Here is a 17518-nt window from a genome sequence, read left to right as displayed (position 1 = left end):
TTGTGATTTGACCTCGGTACAGTATTATCAGATGGAGTTTGCTTTAAGGATTAGAGGCTTAAAAGAAAATCCTAAAGAAAATTTGAAGAAAATGGTTTCTGAGGCTCTGGAAGGGGTGCTGGGGTGACCAGCAGATGAAATAATGGAAGATATAGATAAAATTTTCCGTGTTAATTCGTGGATTGCAAGACAAAGAAAATTGCCCAGAGATGTGGTGGTTTATTTTACAAAGAGAGTGATTAGAAATGAAGTTATTCAAGCCTCCTACAACATTGAATTTGTAATTGCTGAGCAAAAAGTCTTGATTTTAAAAGAGATCCCTCCAAGAATTTTAAGAAAAAGGAAGGAATTTGCTTTTTTGACACAAGAATTGAGACGACGTGATATCAAGTTTAGATGGGAGATACCAGTGGGCATGGTGGTGATCTATGAAGGGACGAGGCATCGACTTACTACGGTGATTCAGGCACGTGATTTTTACAGTAATGTTTTAAAAGCAGTCCCCATACCACTTTTGGAATCTACAAAGAAGAAAGGTGAGAAAGAATCTCAACGATATAGAGAGAATCTACAAGGTGCTGAAGGAATAATGCAGACAGATCAGAAAGTTACAGGAGTGGATCAAATTTCAGTATCACTGGAATTGAAATTGAAATTGGAAGAGGCGTGCTGCTTCTAGACGAATGAGCCAAGCCTGAAGATTGTTGCATAACTGAAGGATAATAATGTAATAAGGATTAAGGGAATTGAAATTGTTAGAAGGGCTAAATATTTGGGGATATATTTTTCACCCTTATAAAATAACTATGTGTTGTAATATTTTATGCTGTTTTAATTTTAAGATAATTATGAAAACTTAATTGGGAAGAATTGTAGTGCTTACTGAAATTTTGTAGGTTATGACTTGCTATTTGGTTGGTATGTATGTTTATTGTGTGATAAGAAGGAGGATAATGTGTTTAGGGTATATACTTTGTGATATGTTCTGGTGCAAGTTTGGGAAAAATTATAGATGAAAGCTAACTTGTAATATTTTTATGGGCAATAATGAAACACGTAATAGAAAACATAAGAATGAGGTGACTATATAAAAAAAATTAAGTTTGGAAAGTAATGTATGGTACTTGAAGCTGTATAATATATTAGGAGAAGGAAAGATTGCATAAACTTGGTTTTAGTATGGAAATTTAAAGCCTAGCTGGAAAGAAGAATAGTTTTTAATGATTGATGTAAAATTGTTTTGCCTGTAATTGTTTTTATTGGGTATTTTTATTGACACTATTGTGGCGGATATCAAGTGGATGTTGAATTTAATTATGGCAGTAAGATTTCTAGTAAAGAGGTAGAATTACTGATTATGGAAGAATGGACTGTAAAGTTTTTAATATTGAGGATATGGTAAAGACTTTAGTGCACCTGAAAGACTATTTGCAATAGAGAGATACTACGGAGTAAATATGGGACTAAAAAGTATTATTCAGTATTTGAATAATTATTGATCTGATATTTATACGTTTGGAGTTTATCTATATGAGTTAAAGTGCGATAGTTTTAATAGTCTAGGATTGTTTGCATAAGGTAGATTATGATTGTTTGTATTTTTATACCCTGTACTCAGCTCTGGGAAGTCAGGGGGGGGGGAGGAGGGGAAAGGGAGGGAGGGGCTGGGGAGGGCTGGGGAGTGGGAAGGGGGTGGGAGGGGAGGAGGTTGGGAGGGGTTTTGTTTTGATAAAATGTATTGTAAAACTTTTCAATAAAAAAAAGAATTTTATAGACTACTTTACAGTGAGGAAGAATGTCCACAAAGTAAGTTAGAACAATATTTTCAGAATTATCGCCCCCAACCGATTTCGGATTCTTTTAGACAACTTCTGAATAAGGAAATAACTATGGATGAAGTTGAGGAAGCTATTAAAAAACAAACAGGGGGGAAAACTCCAGGCCCGGATGGCCTGCCTTGTGAACTTTATAAGGAATTCATTGACCTGCTAGGTCCTCAATTAAGGGATATATTTAATAACATTTTAACTGATGCAAAAATGCCCGAATCTTGGAGAGAGGCTCATATCTCCTTAATTCCTAAACCTGATTCGGATTTGACGTTGATCCAAAATTATAGACCAATTTCGTTATTGAATGTAGACTACAAAATTTTTACGACCATATTGGCAGGAAGACTTAAAATATTTCTTTCCCACTTTATTCACCAGGACCAAAATGGTTTTTTACCCTATAGACATCTTAATGATAATGTGCGAATAATTTTAAATGTATTGGAGTACTACCAGAAACTTTCAGACAGGCCCATGGCGATGATATTTGTAGACGCACAAAAAGCTTTTGACAGAGTTAATTGGAAATTTATTATGCATCAATTAAAAGTAATGGAATTTGGCCCTAAATTTATGAATGCAATTCAAACAATATATTCTGAACAGTCGGCTAGGCTGCTTTTTAATGGAGCGATGTCTGGAGAATTTGGAATTTTCAAGGGCACCAGACAAGGTTGCCCTCTTTCCCCATTATTTATTTATTTATTTATTTATTTGTTTGTTTGTTTTTATATACCGCCCTTCTCCCGAGGGACTCAGGGCGGTGTACAGAGCAACGTATGTATACAGTTAAACAATAGTAAAAACAAATGAAACCCCAAGAGCTGTCAGGCCAGGCCGGACTGCTGGAACAGGTAAGTTTTTAAGTCGCGCCGGAAGGTGCGAAGGTCGGGGGCCATCCGGATATCGGTAGGCAAGCAGTTCCAGAGGGTTGGCACACCCACTGAGAATGCCCTTCCCCTGGGGGCCACCAGCCGGCATTCTTTGACCGGTGGCACCCTGAGGAGGCCCTCTCTGTGGGAGCGCACAGGACGGGGGGGGTGTTGACGTTGGCAGTAGGTGCTCCCGTAGGTATTCCGGACCCATGCCATGTAGGGCTTTGTATGTCATCATTAGTACCTTGAATTTCACTCGGAAGGCAACCGGAAGCCAGTGCAGCTCACGGAGGAGAGGTGTGATATGGGAATATCGGGAGGCTCCCAAAAGTGTTCGTGCAGCTGCACTCTGCACCAGCTGAAGCTTCCGAGTGGCTCTCAAGGGCAGCCCCATGTAGAGAGCGTTGCAGTAGTCAAGGCGAGAGGTCACAAGTGCATGGGTGACTGTACGCAAGGCATCCAGGTCCAGATAAGGTCGTAGTTGGCACACCAGCCGAACCCGAGTGAAGGCCCCCCTGGTCACAGCTCCTATGTGATCTTCCAAGGATAGCTGTGAGTCTAGGGGGACACCCAGGTTGCGGGCCCTATCAACAGGGGGTAATAACTCACCCCCGATGTTAAGGGATGGAATGCTCTGAGTCTCCTGGCATGCCGGTATGTACAGCCATTCAGTCTTGTCCGGGTTGAGTTGAAGCCTGTTCCTCCCCATCCATTCCCGAACCGCTTCCAGGCAACGGGACATCACGTTGAGGGCATCACTGATGCTGTTTGGAGTTGAGATGAAAAGCTGGGTGTCATCAGCATACTGATGGTACCCTACTCCAAAACCACGAATGATCTCACCTAGCGGTTTCATGTAGATGTTGAACAGGAGAGGCAAGAGAACCGACCCCTGAGGGACTCCACAAACGAGAGGCCTCGGAGTCGACCTCTGTCCCCCTGCCAACACCGACTGCGAGCGTCCCAGGAGAAAGGAGGAGAACCACCGCAGAACCATGCCTCCCACTCCCAATCCCCTGAGGCGCCGCAGCAAGATACCATGATCGATGGTATCGAAAGCCGCCGAAAGGTCTAATAAGACTAGGACAGAGGAATGGCCCCTGTCCCGGGCCCTCCAGAGATCATTCATCAGAGCGACCAATGCCGTCTCCGTGCTGTAGCCCGGCCTGAAGCCCGATTGGCACGGGTCTAGATAATCCGCTTCATCCAGGACCTGAGGAAGCTGATGCGCCACCACACTCTCAACAACCTTCGCAAGGAAGCGAAGGTTGGAGACTGGACGAAAGTTATTCAATGAAGCTGGGTCCAAGGTGGGCTTCTTGAGGAGAGGTCTCACCACCGCCTCCTTCAAGGAGGAGGGGAAGTGACCCTCACTCAGAGAAGCAGAGATGACCGCCTGAAACCAGCCTCGTGTCCCCTCTCGAGCTGCATAAGCCAGCCAGGAAGGGCACGGGTCCAGTAAGCATGTGGAGGAGCTCAACCTCCTCATAGTCCTGTCCACTTCCTTTGGAGTCACAGGATCAAATTCCTCCCAGATGACGTCGACAAGACTGCCCATGTCCTGTTCCTCAGACTCTGCCCAGTTGGAGTCCAGGCCGGTTCGAATCCGAGCGATTGTATCCAACAGATATTGACCGAATTCCTCGGCTCGACCCTGTAAGGGTTCCTCCCTCACCTCTTGATTCAGAAGGGAGCGAGTCACTCTGAACAGGGCAGCCGGGCGATTATCTGCGGATGCGATGAGGGTGGAAAAGTAATTGGATCTCGCCACCCTTATCGCTGCAAGATAAGACCTGGTGTGGCTTCTTAGTCGCAACCAGTCGGATTCGGATCGACTGGATCTCCAACGGCTCTCTAGGCCCCGTCTCCGACGCTTCATCTCCCGGAGCTCCGCGGTGAACCATGGGGCTCGCTGGGATCTGCGCCGGGTCAGGGGCCGCAAGGGTACAACTCGGTCAAGTGCCTCTGTGGCTGCCCTTTCCCAGGCTTCCACTAAGGCATCCGCCGAGCTGTGAGCAGGGAGTGCAGGTGGGTTCCCAAGCGCTGCCTGGAACCTATCAGGGTCCATTAGGCGCCTGGGGCGGTACCATCTGGTTGGCTCCACGCACCCACGGCGGGGGGTGGCAAAGCGGAAGTCTAGCCGTAGGAGGTGATGATCGGTCCATGACAGGGGCATAACGGTTGGGGAGCCCCCACCAATATCATCACGCCACCGTCCAGATAGGAACACCAAGTCGGGGGTGTGGCCTCCCTCATGAGTCGGTCCTGAAATTATTTGCGACAGGTCCATGGCCATCATGGAAGCCATGAACTCCCGAGCTAGTTCGGACGATCCTCCTAGGGATGGTAGGTTGAAGTCGCCCAAAACCATGAGTTTGGGGAATTCAACCACCAACCCCGAGAGGACATCGAGTAGCTTAGGCAGGGCTGCTGCTGCGCGGTTAAGTGGAAGGTACGCCAGCAGCAGGCCCAACTGCGCCCCAGGGCCGTATCTCAGAAAGAGAGACTCACACCCGACTATCTGAGGGACGGTGGTCTCCCGCGGGCTAAGGGTCTCCCTGATGATTACTGCCACTCCTCCGCCCCTACCATGGGCCCGAGGCTGGTGCAGCACCCGGAAACCAGGCGGGCAGAGGTCAACCAGAGGGACACCACCCTTTGGGCCCAGCCAGGTTTCCGTGATGCAAGCCAGGTCCGCGGGCTCACTCTCCACTAGGTCTCGAACAAGAGGAGCCTTATTAGCAATGGACCTGGCATTTAGGTAGACCAGCCTGAGCTCAGGAGGCTGCACATTTTCGCTCCCGGGTCCTCGGGGAAAGTACAGAGGGTTGGAGCGTCTCACCGCTTGTAGAAAGCGGAGATGACCCTCCCGGTGTCGATACGGCCCTCTGCTTGTGCACCTTCTGCCGTTCCCCGCCGTCCTGGGGATTGGTTGTCCGTCAGCTCGCCACTGGGCTTTGTCAGCGACTGAACCCCGCTCCTCACCTTCGCGAACGATCGTAGGCCTGGCCTGCGCTATGGTTGTTGCAAGGCCCCCCTTCGCCGAACAACCATAGTCCTCTCCTACCCCCCTCCCTAACCCGACAAAAAACTTAACTAAGAACTTAACCAGGGGCCTCTTGTTGGACTTATTGTTTATTTTGGCTCTGGAACCACTTCTTGATACAGTTAGACAAGATGAGACTATTAGGGGCCTCAAAATTAGAGGAGAAGAATATAAACTTCAGGCTTTTGCCGACGATTTAGTGTTTGTGTTAGAGGACCCCCTAGTCTCTGGGCCAAATTTAGTAAAAAGGATTGAACAATATGGTGAGGTGGCAGGACTGAAAATAAATAGGGGAAAAACCAAAATGTTGTCCAAAAACCTAACTGATGCAAAGAAAAAAGAAATAGACGGAATTATGGGGTTAAAATTTGCTAAAAAAGTAAAGTACTTGGGAATTGAATTAACCAATAAATGTTCCAATATTAAAGAACTTAATTATAATAAATTATTTGCCAATACACTACAAGACCTTGACAGGTGGAAAAATATTCAATTATCTTTTTTGGGCAGAATTGCTGCAATCAAGGCACATATCCTCCCACGTTGGATTTTTTTATTTCAAACGGCCCCCGTAAATTTAGACAACAAATTTTTTAGGAAATTGGATCAAGCAATAGGGAAATTTGTTTGGCGGGGTAAAAACCCACAAATAAAGGGAAAAATGCTCCAGGAGCACAAAACAAGGGGGGGCTTGGGACTTCCAAACTGGGATTTATACTATCAAGCCTCTGCACTCCTCTGGATTAAAGATTGGGTATCCCTGTCGAGGAAACGCATATTAACTATTGAAGGCTTTGACCTTAACCAAGGATGGCACTCAACTTTATGGTCATATCAAAAAACTCCATCCAAGTACTTTACTAACCACTACATCAGGAGAATTTTGATCAGAATTTGGCAAAAAGTTAAAAAACGAATGTATACTAAGATTCCCAAATGGGTGGTTCCATTGGAGATAACAACCCAGCCGACTGTTCACAACCTGAAAAGAAACTGGTCCTACAAGATTCTGGTGGATGAAGAAGGGAATTTGAAATCTAGAGAACAATTACAGATACAAGGTATAGATATAGACTGGTGGTCATACATTCAAATCCAAACCAGGTTTTCTAAGGATAAACAGGAATATGGCATTTCCCAAACTAGTCAACCCTTCGATAAAAGTTTGGAAGGCCCCGGACTAAAATTTATTTCTGGAATGTACAATCTCCTCCTAGCTAGATATATAGATGATGAGATCGTGAAAGATACAATGATAGCCTGGGGGAGAAACATAGGGAGGTCGATCCAACTAGAGGAATGGCAGACAATATGGGCCAGAACGATGAAAATAACATTATCTTCGGCATTCAAAGAGAACTATTTTAAAATGATTTATAGATGGTATTTGCTGCCAGCTAGAATAGCCAAAATGTTTCCAGACGCCTCTGATAAATGCTGGAAATGTAGACTGGCCAAGGGTACTTTTTTCCACCAGTGGTGGACTTGCCCTCAGAGTAAGAAATATTGGGAGAAGGTCCAAAACTGGTTAAAACAAATAACTGGTGTCACCTTCCCTCTGCTTCCAGACTCTTACCTACTTGGTATATAGCCAAAATTAATTAATAGACAAGATTGGTATCTCTTTGTACATGTTACAACAGCAGCGAGAATAACCTTCGCTCAACAGTGGAAGGATATAAATATTCCAATGGACCAAATGTTAATTAATAAGATTCTGAATTGTGCTGAAATGGATAAACTAACTTATATGTTAAAACAGAAACAAGAATCTATGTATTACACCAACTGGGAACGATGGTATGATTGGTTAAAAAATAGAACAAACCTAGAATAGTTAATATGACACTTCATAGTAATCTTTATGATAATATTTAATAGTTGAAATAGACAACGTTAAATAAGATTTAAGATTTACCGGGATGTAATTATGTATAACTGCACAGGGGATTTCAATCCCCAGTTAGTTTATATGCATGTTTGTTAAGTGTTTGTTTGTCTTTTTCCTTTTCATTCTTAATTTGAAATATATATACTTAGTGTGTATGTGTCTGTAAATATTTAAAATAAACTTTAATAAAATATATATATAAAAAAGTAGGATTTGATTTGAGTGAAAGCAACTTCCCACAACCTAAGCATTTTTCTGCAGGATATTATCTGGCCAGGAGGAGGCGCTATCTTTGAAGGCTTTGTTTGGTTTTCATGGTTTTCAATCAGAATAGACCTGGAAGGGACCTTGGAGGTCTTCTATCCAACCTCCTGTTCCAGCAGGAGACCCAGTGGTGGGATTCAGCCAGTTTGCACCAGTTCGGCAGAACCAGTAGCTAATCTTTTGTTGCCCAGGCCCAGAATGGACTTCCGGAAGCAGCATCCACACAGAACCAGTTGTTCACCTATTGGAATCTCACCACTGAGGAGGCCCAGAGTAATTTCAGACAAGTGACTCTCCAGTTTCTTCTTAAAAACCTCCGGTGTTTTTAAGAAAAGCACTCTAAACATCCTAAAAATGTTCTTCTATTGTTTAGGCTGCTTGGCCACGACGCACTCCAAGGCTATTCACAAGCTGGACATCCCATCTTTTGACTGGCCCATCGCTCCCTTCCCAAGGCTGCAGTACCCCTTGGAAGGCTTTGTGCGAGAAAACCAGCAGGAGGAAGCACGCTGCTTAGAGGAGGTGAGGACAGCCCAGCTTCAGAGTGCAGAAGGTGCCTCGGGCAGCAGAGGTTGGGCTCAGGGAAAGCGCGTTTGTTTTGCTCAATTAACCCAGCACAGAAAGATCAAGCATAAGATGGAGGACAAGGACCGCAAGGGACATCCAGCCTTTGTCTTTCCTGGAAGAGAGAATGAGGCTTGCAAAACATCTTCCTCCTGACTTAGTTCAGCCCTGAACATCCCAAAGGTTTTTTAGGAGGCAAACTTGGTTTGCTCAGGGTTGCAAGTCAATTTTAATCAGCTTCATGAATGTAAGCAAATATATGTGTCCCAGGATAAATTTGCAAGATCCAATCTTGGTCGGTCACTAGGAACAGAAGTTTAGTCTTCTAAATTCTAGATCAGACATGTCAAACACAAGGCCCGGGAGCCAGATCCGGCCCGCGAAGCGGTTTCATGCGGCCCGCGAAGCCATCCTGAAAACAGTGAGGGAATGGCCCCCACTGCCTTGGCCCTGGCCCAGAGACCCTCCTTCTGCCAGAGACCCTCAGATCTGTCCCACTCCTGCCCAGGCCCCCATAAGCCCACTTGATGCGAACCATATAGAGCTGGCCAGTAGGCCATACGCACTCTAGCCACGCCCACCCAGTAGGCCACACCCACCCTAGCCACACCCACCAGGCCCCCTGAGGGCAACTGCAATGCTGATGCGGCCCTCAATGAAATTGAGTTTGACACCCCTGTTCTAGATGCATCATGGACATCTGCATTGAAGCCCTTCATGATTTCAGATGCAACTACTACAGGCCCTGCCAATTGGAGGCAGTGATTGGGTTCATCAACTATGCTAAGCTAAGTTTAGTTTTGAATGCATTAAAATGGACATCACAGACCACTTTAAGAAGCCACCTCCTTGCAGAGGCTAAATTAGAGAAACTAGATTATGGACCTTCTTGATTTTGATGTGGTTTGGGTTTAGGGCAAAACGTAGCAGAGTAGCATAGGAAGCTCATCAGAGAATGGAAAACAAGGTTACAGAAACACCATAAACACTTTGCAGCTGCTGAAAGGCCACGTTGATGTGGTGTCCTAATTCTCCAGGTTAGCCTTGGTTTTTGAGAGATTTGAGTCCTCCTCGAAGTAGGACTTGATTTTTCAGAGCTGTGCGGAGACGGGAGATTCTTCCATAGGATTGGAAGCTGGAACTCAAGCTGAAGATAACCTTTTCAAAATGCACCACGGTTAATACTCTTTTAAAGAAGGCCAAAGAAGGAATGAATCAGTCAGATTAAAATTTGGGGGAGGTCTACCAAAAAAATGGGCATTTCTCAGTTAGGATTGATTTAGTTTCTGTTTCTGGAGCAGTTGCTTTGGATAAAACACCACTCATAATCATGTGTTTGCCCTTTATCAATTGCATTTCTTCTTAATTTGTTTAATTTATTTCATGCACTCTGTGTCATTACGTTTAAGCAGCAGGTCTCTTCAATGGGATTCTTTTATTTAACACCAGATTATAGCAGATTATAGCAGATTTTATTAACAAATAAAATTCTCTAGCCTAGGATCCCTTCCGGATGGGTGGGATCCCAACTCCTCCCATAATTGCCAGCCAAATGGAAAAGATTTAATTCATCTGGAGGTTTCTTCTTTGAAGAAGGTTGTTCAATGGTGCAAAAACATCAACAAACCTTCTTGATTGCTCCCTGAAATTTAATAAATTGTCGCAATGAAATCGAACAAGATAAAATGCATATTAGGGATTTGTTCCTTTTAAAAAAATCTTGCTATGTTCTAACATGCAGGTGGAAGATTTGATTGTTAAATACAGGAAAAAGAATAAAGTTGTTGCAGGAATTATAGTGGAACCCATTCAGTCCGAAGGGGGTGACAATCACGCATCAGATGACTTTTTTAGGAAACTGAGAAACATCTCAAGAAAGGTGAGCTTTGATATAAAATGGCCCATTCTGTAAGCATAAGTTTTGTCTCCTGAGCAATAAGTCTATCTAATCTTCGAATAGTAGCTTCCAAGCTGATCTGGGGAAATCCAACAGGAGTCCTATGAAATTGAACATCTGGATTTAGTTACAATTGTCATGAAATGTACACTGGATTCCCAGGAGGGAGACTCTACCTCCCAGAGGGCAAAGAGCTTGGACTGTCTGGTAGGCAGGAAGACAGCTAATACAGCTCCTGCCTCGCAGCTCACAGAATACTGTAGATCTATAGTTACACAAATAGTTGCTTAAGTATAACAAGGTTGATGTCAGGAACGACACATGGAATTACTTCTGAAGAATTCCTTTGCCTGCAGACAGAATCTTGCCAGACTCAAGGAACTATCTGCATAACTATAGATATACTATATTCCACCATGCTATTCTGCATCAAAACGAAATATCTCTAATTTAGGCATGAGGAGCAAGAACCAGATGTTTTGGTAATTTCAAATTCAACAGGAACCTGCTGGGCCTATTTTAAGTTTTTTTTGTCTTTTTTTCTGTGAGATTGTACAAATTCAGATGAGCAGTGGATGAATTTGGGAGATGAAAATATTTTCCCACTAATTTCCAATTGTTGCTTTTTAGACCAGGGCTCTTCAAACTTGGCAACTTTAAGACTTGTGGACTTCAACTCCCAGAATTCCTCAGCCAGCTGGCTGGCTGAGGAATTCTGGGAATTGAAGTCCACAAGTCTTAAAGTTGCCAAGTTTGAAGACCCCTGTTTTAGATTCCGGGATCTGGATCTGATAGAAAATGTGTCTTAATATATGTCAGGTAGAACAAACTATCTAGCTCCACGCTCCATGATGAACTGTAGCATGACTTGCACAGTTTCAGCTTGCACAGTGAACCACCCCAAACACTTGCAAAATAGAGTTTTGGTATAACACAACTTTACACAACCAAAGTGATTTCCTGGTTTCCAATAATCAACCATGGTTTTGCTGCCTGGGGAATTCTGTAGATCCAGAAATCTAGAAGACTTCTCTGTTTGCAGAAGCCTGAGTTAACCTTTGGTTGCAAGTTGCCCAGGGTTTCGTTTAAGATGACCAGCCATTCAATTCAATTCAATTAATTAACCTGCTGCCCAATTTAAACAAATTAATACAAAACAAGGCTTTGAAGGTGTGGAGTGACTTTCCTAAGGTGAGACCAGTGGGGCAACTGAACTCTTCAGATCCTTGAAGTCTCTACCTCTGACAATTAGAATAGAATAGAGCTGAAAGGGACCTTGGAGGTCTTCTAGTCCAGCCCCTTGCTGAAGCAGGAGAACCTATATCATTTCAGCTAAGTGACTGTCTAGCCTCTTCTTAAATTATCTGCTCATGTATTCCATAAAGAGGGGGTCTCCAACCTTGGCAACTTTAAGACTTGTTGACTTCAATTCCCAGAATTCCTCAGCAAGCTGTGTTGGTTGGGGAATTCTGGGAGTTGAAGTCCGCAAGTCTTAAAAGTTGCCAAGGTTGGAGACCTCTGCCTTCAAGCAAGCAAGCAGAGTTATTTTTGCCGCCTCCTTAAATTGGTCCCAGCCCCTTAAAGGGACCAACTTCTTGTGTGCTTTCTCAACAGCACGGCTGCGGTTTCTTGATAGATGAGGTACAAACGGGAGGTGGATGTACTGGCAAGTTCTGGGCCCACGAACACTGGGGTCTTGAGGACCCAGCGGACGTCCTGACTTTCAGCAAGAAGATGATGACTGGAGGGTTTTTCCACAAGGAGGAATTCCGGGCGAATGCGGTAAGTTCCGTTTTGAAAGCTGTAGTATGTGCATGGTGGTCATGGTGCCATACCGGCACTTCCCGGCTTACGACCATAATTGCAACTGAGACTTCCATTGCAAAGCAACGTGGCTGGTATGAAAGTCGCACCCAATTTTAGAACTTTTTTGCTGGGATTGGTAAACAAATCACAGAGTCCTTTAGCAAATCCTGGAATTAAGGAGAAACTTCCTAACAGTGAGAACAATTAACCAGTAGAACAGCTTGCCTTCAGTAGTTATGGGTGCTCCATCACTGGAGATTTTTAAGAGAAGACTGGACAGTTTCTTGTCTGAGATAGGATAGGTTCTCCTGCTTGAGCAGGGGGCTAGACTAATAGACCTCCAAGGTCCCTTCCAGCTCTATTCTATTCCATTCCAAGATTCTATTCCATTCCTAGATTCTATTCTGTTCTGTTCTGTTCTTGTCATAGTTCCAATTAATGAGACAAATCAAAGAACACTGCATGATTGTTTATTCCAAAAAAGTATAATAATGAGAACGAAGCATCGGGACTCATGGATAGGTGCCAGAAACTGAATTCTCCTCCCCTTAACACATCACAGAATCTCCCTCCCTTAATTACACGTCATAAATCACATTCACCAATTAGTTTAACACACAAAGTTTCACTTCCCTTCTGAAGCTCGCTCTTATCTTCTCAAAACATCCGGGTTGAATTCCTCCCGTGCTTTAGTGATTCAGAGCCAAACAGTTAAAGCAAAAGGCTGCCTCTTATATTGTCAGTGCAAAAGCATGCCAATGTTTGCAGCATTGACATCCTGTTCTATTCTGTTCTATTACATTCTATTCCATTCCTTTCCTAGATTCTATTCCTTTCCTAGATTCTATTCCATTCCTAGATTCTATTCTATTCTATTCTATTCTATTCTATTCTATTCTATTCTATTCTATTCTATTCTATTCTATTCTATTCTATTCTATTCTATTCTATTCCATTCCATTCCATTCCATTCCATTCCATTCCATTCCATTCCATTCCATTCCATTCTATTCTATTCTATTCTATTCTATTCCACAATTTTCTATCCAGTTTCCCACTTTGACTCTGCATGTTGGAAGCTGGCTGGAAAAGTGGCAAATGGTGGTCACATAACTCTGGGATCATAAATACCAGAGGTCCTTGACTTACGACCACAATTGACCCAAAATTTCTCTTGTTAAGTGAGACATTTGCTCAGCAGGTTTTGGACCATTTTACGATCTTTCTTGCCACAGTTGTTAAGTGAATCACCGCAGCTGATAAGTTAGTAACTTGGTTGTTAAATGAATTTTGCTTCCCCATGGACTTTGCTTGTCAGAAGGTTATAAAAGGGGAATCACATGACCTTGGCAAATAGCAACGGCCCTAAATATGAATCAATTGCCAAGCATCTGAATTTTGATCACACGACCACGGGAAGGCTGCAACAGTCGTAAGTGTGGAAAATTGTCATAAGTCACTTTTTTCAGTGAGGTTGTAACTTTGAACAGTCACTAAACAAACTGTTGTTAAGTGGAGGGCTGCCTGTACGTGCCGGTTGTCAAAACACCCAAATTTTAATATGTGATCGTGGGAATGTTGTGATGGTCATAAGTGTGAGGACCAGTCACGAGTCACTTTTTCAAAATGAATGGTTCTGAGTCAAGGTGTATGAATGATTGTAAGTCACAAGAGCAAAACAGACTAATTCTTCCTTGTTTTTCCCCCCTCCTTCTTTCCTGTCCTTTGGTTTGTCCATCCTGCAGCCATATCGGATATTTAACACATGGCTTGGGGACCCTTCCAAGAATCTCCTGCTAGCAGAGGTCATTAATGTCATCAAAAGGGAGGACCTCCTGAGGAATGTCACCCATGCAGGGAAGGTCCTATTGATGGGGCTGCTGGAATTACAGGTAAAGTCACCTTAAATGACAAGTGGTGAAAGTGGTTCTTGCTGTCTGATGTGAAGTGGGAAATCTGCAATCTCAGGATGCGGTGCTGTTTTAAAAATTGCCCTTCTGTTCAATTGAGATTTAGTTGGGATTCACAAAATAAATTTGGTTTACATTGCAGATTTGATATACATACAATATAAATTTGATATACATACAATATCCATTTGATTTATATTGTGGATTTGATATACAGGTGAAACTCGAAAAATTAGAATATCGTGCAAAAGTTCATTTATTTCAGTAATGCAACTTAAAAGGGGAAACTAATATATGAGATAGACTAATTACATGCAAAGCAAGATAGTTCAAGCCGTGATTTGTCATAACTGTGATGATTATGGCTTACAGCTCATGAAAACCCCAAATCCACAATCTCAGTAAATTAGAATATTGTGAAAAGGTGCAATATTCTAGGCTCAAAGTGTCCCACTCTAATCAGCTAATTAAGCCATAACACCTGCAAAGGGTTCCTGAGCCTTTAAATGGTCTCTCAGTCTGGTTCAGTAGGAATCACAATCATGGGGAAGACTGCTGACCTGACAGTTGTGTAGAAAACCATCATTGACACCCTCCATAAGGAGGGAAAGCCTCAAAAGGTAATTGCAAAAGAAGTTGGATGTTCCCAAAGTGCTGTATCAAAGCACATTAATAAAAAGTTATGTGGAAGGGAAAAGTGTGGAAGAAAAAGGTGCACAAGCAGCAGGGATGACCGCAGCCTGGAGAGATTTGTCAGGAAAAGGCCATTTCAAACGTGTTGGGGACTTTCACAAGGAGTGGACTGAGGCTGGAGTCAGTGCATCAAGAGCCACCACACACAGACGGATCCTGGACATGGGCTTCAAATGTCATATTCCTCTTGTCAAGCCGCTCCTGAACAACAAACAACGTCAGAAGGTCTTACCTGGGCTAAAGAAAAACAGACCTGGTCTGTTGCTTAGTGGTCCAAAGTCCTCTTTTCTGATGAGAGCAACTTTTGCATCTCATTTGGAAACCAAGGACCCAAAGTCTGGAGGAAGAATGGAGAGGCACACACTGCAAGATGCTTGAAGTCCAGTGTGAAGTTTCCACAGTCTGTGTTGATTTGGGGAGCCATGTCATCTGCTGGTGTTGGTCCACTGTGCTTCATTAAGTCCAGGGTCAATGCAGCCATCTTCCAGGAGATTTTGGAGCACTTCATTCTTCCTTCTGCAGACGAGCTTTATGAGGATGCTGACTTCATTTTCCAGCAGGACTTGGCACCTGCCCACACTGCCAAAAGCACCAAAACCTGGTTCAATGACCATGGGATTACTGTGCTTGATTGGCCAGCAAACTCGCCTGACCTGAACCCCATAGAGAATCTATGGGGCATTGCCAAGGGAAAGATGAGAGACATGACACCAAACAATGCAGAAGAGCTGAAGGCCACTATTGAAGCATCCTGGTCTTCCATAAGACCTCAGCAGTGCCACAGGCTGATAGCTTCCATGCCATGCCACATTGAGGCAGTAATTGCTGCAAAGGGGGCCCAAACTAAGTACTGAGTACATATGCATGCTTATACTTTTCAGAGGTACGATATTGTTCTATGTACACTCCTTGTTTTATTGATTGCATGTAATATTCTAATTTTCTGAGATTGTGGATTGGGGTTTTCATAATCATCACAATTATGACAAATCACGGCTTGAACTATCTTGCTTTGCATGTAATGAGTCTATCTCATATATTAGTTTCCCCTTTTAAGTTGCATTACTGAAATAAATGAACTTTTGCACGATATTCTAATTTTTCGAGTTTCACCTGTACACGGATGACATGCAGTAGTTAGATTTTTAAAAATAATATATCCCACCCCCGCTTTTACAGCCCAGTTCTGGTAAACATAGTTTAATTGCTTTCTACATGATTTGCCATAGTGGGTATCTCAGTCTGTGATTCAGTGTATTGCAGGCTAATTATGGGTGCAAACTCTGCTATTATCTTCTACTACTTTTGCTACGAATTAACAGATTGGGACAGCTTGTTGAATGTGGAGCCACCTGGGTTTTTATACTTAAATATTAAAAGAGATGGGCAAGATTCCTTCAGTGTAGGGGGGATCTTTGATGCCCACCAATGGAGTTACTATTGGTTGGCTTCTCTGGTTAGAAAAGCCAGACTCCATAGGCTTTCTCTATTTTACAAATACCTGTTGCTACAGGTGAAGCCCACAGTAAGCAGAGTGAATAGATCCAGGAATGGCTGGAGGCTGAGAATGTTAAGAAGCTATCTATATGTTATGAAAAGTCTAAAGCAATGGATGGAATCTAATCAAGGAGAGAACTAACTAGAACTAAGGAGAAATTTCCTGACAGTTAAAATGATTAATCAGCGGAGCAGCCTGCTTTCAGAAGGTGTTCAAAAAAGTGCTCCATCACTGGAGACTTTTAAGAACAGATTGAACAATCATTTGTCTGGCATGGTATACGCCAGGTTCTCCTGCTTGAGCAGGGGGTTGGACTAGAAGATCTGTTATACTCTTGTTTGTATCCTTTGATTGCCTGAAAGAGTGCATCAGAGGGCAACCATTTTTGACTCAAGGTTATCTTTAAACTGATTGTTTAAAGGAAGTGTACAAAGAGCCTTGGTGGAGCAGTGGGCTAATGCCTCCTTAAGTAACACCAGCTGCCTGCAATTAGTGCAGGTTCGCATCCCATCAGGCTCAAGGTTGACTCAGCCTTCCATCCTTCCGAGGTAGGCAAAATGAGGACCCAGATTGTTGGGGGCAATTAAGCTGACTTTGTAATAATGCGGCTTGGGGGGGGGGCGAAAGCCCTAATAAGCAGGCATATACATAGAATGAAAGCTATTGCTAAGCACATTGATTTGTGCTTTAAATTGTAAGCCACCCTGAGTCTTCGGAGAAGGGCGGGATATAAATGGCATTAAAAAAAATCGAAAACCCATTATTCCAATGGAATTTAAATTCCAAGGAACCTCAGATCAAATGTATTTGCAAATTTATGGCTGTTACGGCACTGCTGTAATCTGCTGCAGTCACGTGATTGTCATTTTTTATGTTTTCTGCCAGCTGGGAAAACTAGGCACTCTTTGTAAGTCCAGCATGTAGGAATTATGTTTCCTAGATGTTTCCTTTATGTTTTTTTTTTTGGGGGGGGGGTGTTTCACCATGCCTTGCCTGGTTTTCCAAGAAGATGACAAACTATGATTAATCTTTCCCTTTTTTGTAGAGTCGCTATCCCCATCTTATAAGCCGAGCCCGGGGACGAGGGACGTTCTGCTCCTTTGACACTCCAAATGACACAATTCGGAACAAGCTCATTGAAATAGCAAGAAACAAAGGTGAGGCATTGTGCTTTGAACCAGGGCTGTCTCTATATCCTATACCTGGATCTCAAAGGCTAGGGAGTATCTAAATCAGGGCTTT

General features: G+C 43.3%; 1 protein-coding gene across 1 annotated transcript in view; it reads left to right on the top strand.

The window, feature by feature from the left end:
• ABAT (4-aminobutyrate aminotransferase) overlaps positions 1–17518 on the top strand; it is an 86991-nt gene that overhangs the window by 63440 nt on the left and 6033 nt on the right. Inside the window, exons 11-15 of the mRNA XM_083372564.1 lie at positions 8282–8430; positions 10214–10351; positions 11984–12151; positions 13921–14067; positions 17322–17433. Of these exons, the coding sequence (XP_083228690.1) occupies positions 8282–8430; positions 10214–10351; positions 11984–12151; positions 13921–14067; positions 17322–17433 (714 nt within the window). The remainder of the gene's footprint in view (positions 1–8281; positions 8431–10213; positions 10352–11983; positions 12152–13920; positions 14068–17321; positions 17434–17518) is intronic.

The sequence above is a fragment of the Vipera ursinii genome (assembly GCF_947247035.1).
Source record: "Vipera ursinii genome assembly, chromosome: 13".
Classification (NCBI taxonomy): Eukaryota; Metazoa; Chordata; class Lepidosauria; order Squamata; family Viperidae; genus Vipera; species Vipera ursinii.
This window is presented reverse-complemented; position numbering and strand designations above follow the sequence as displayed.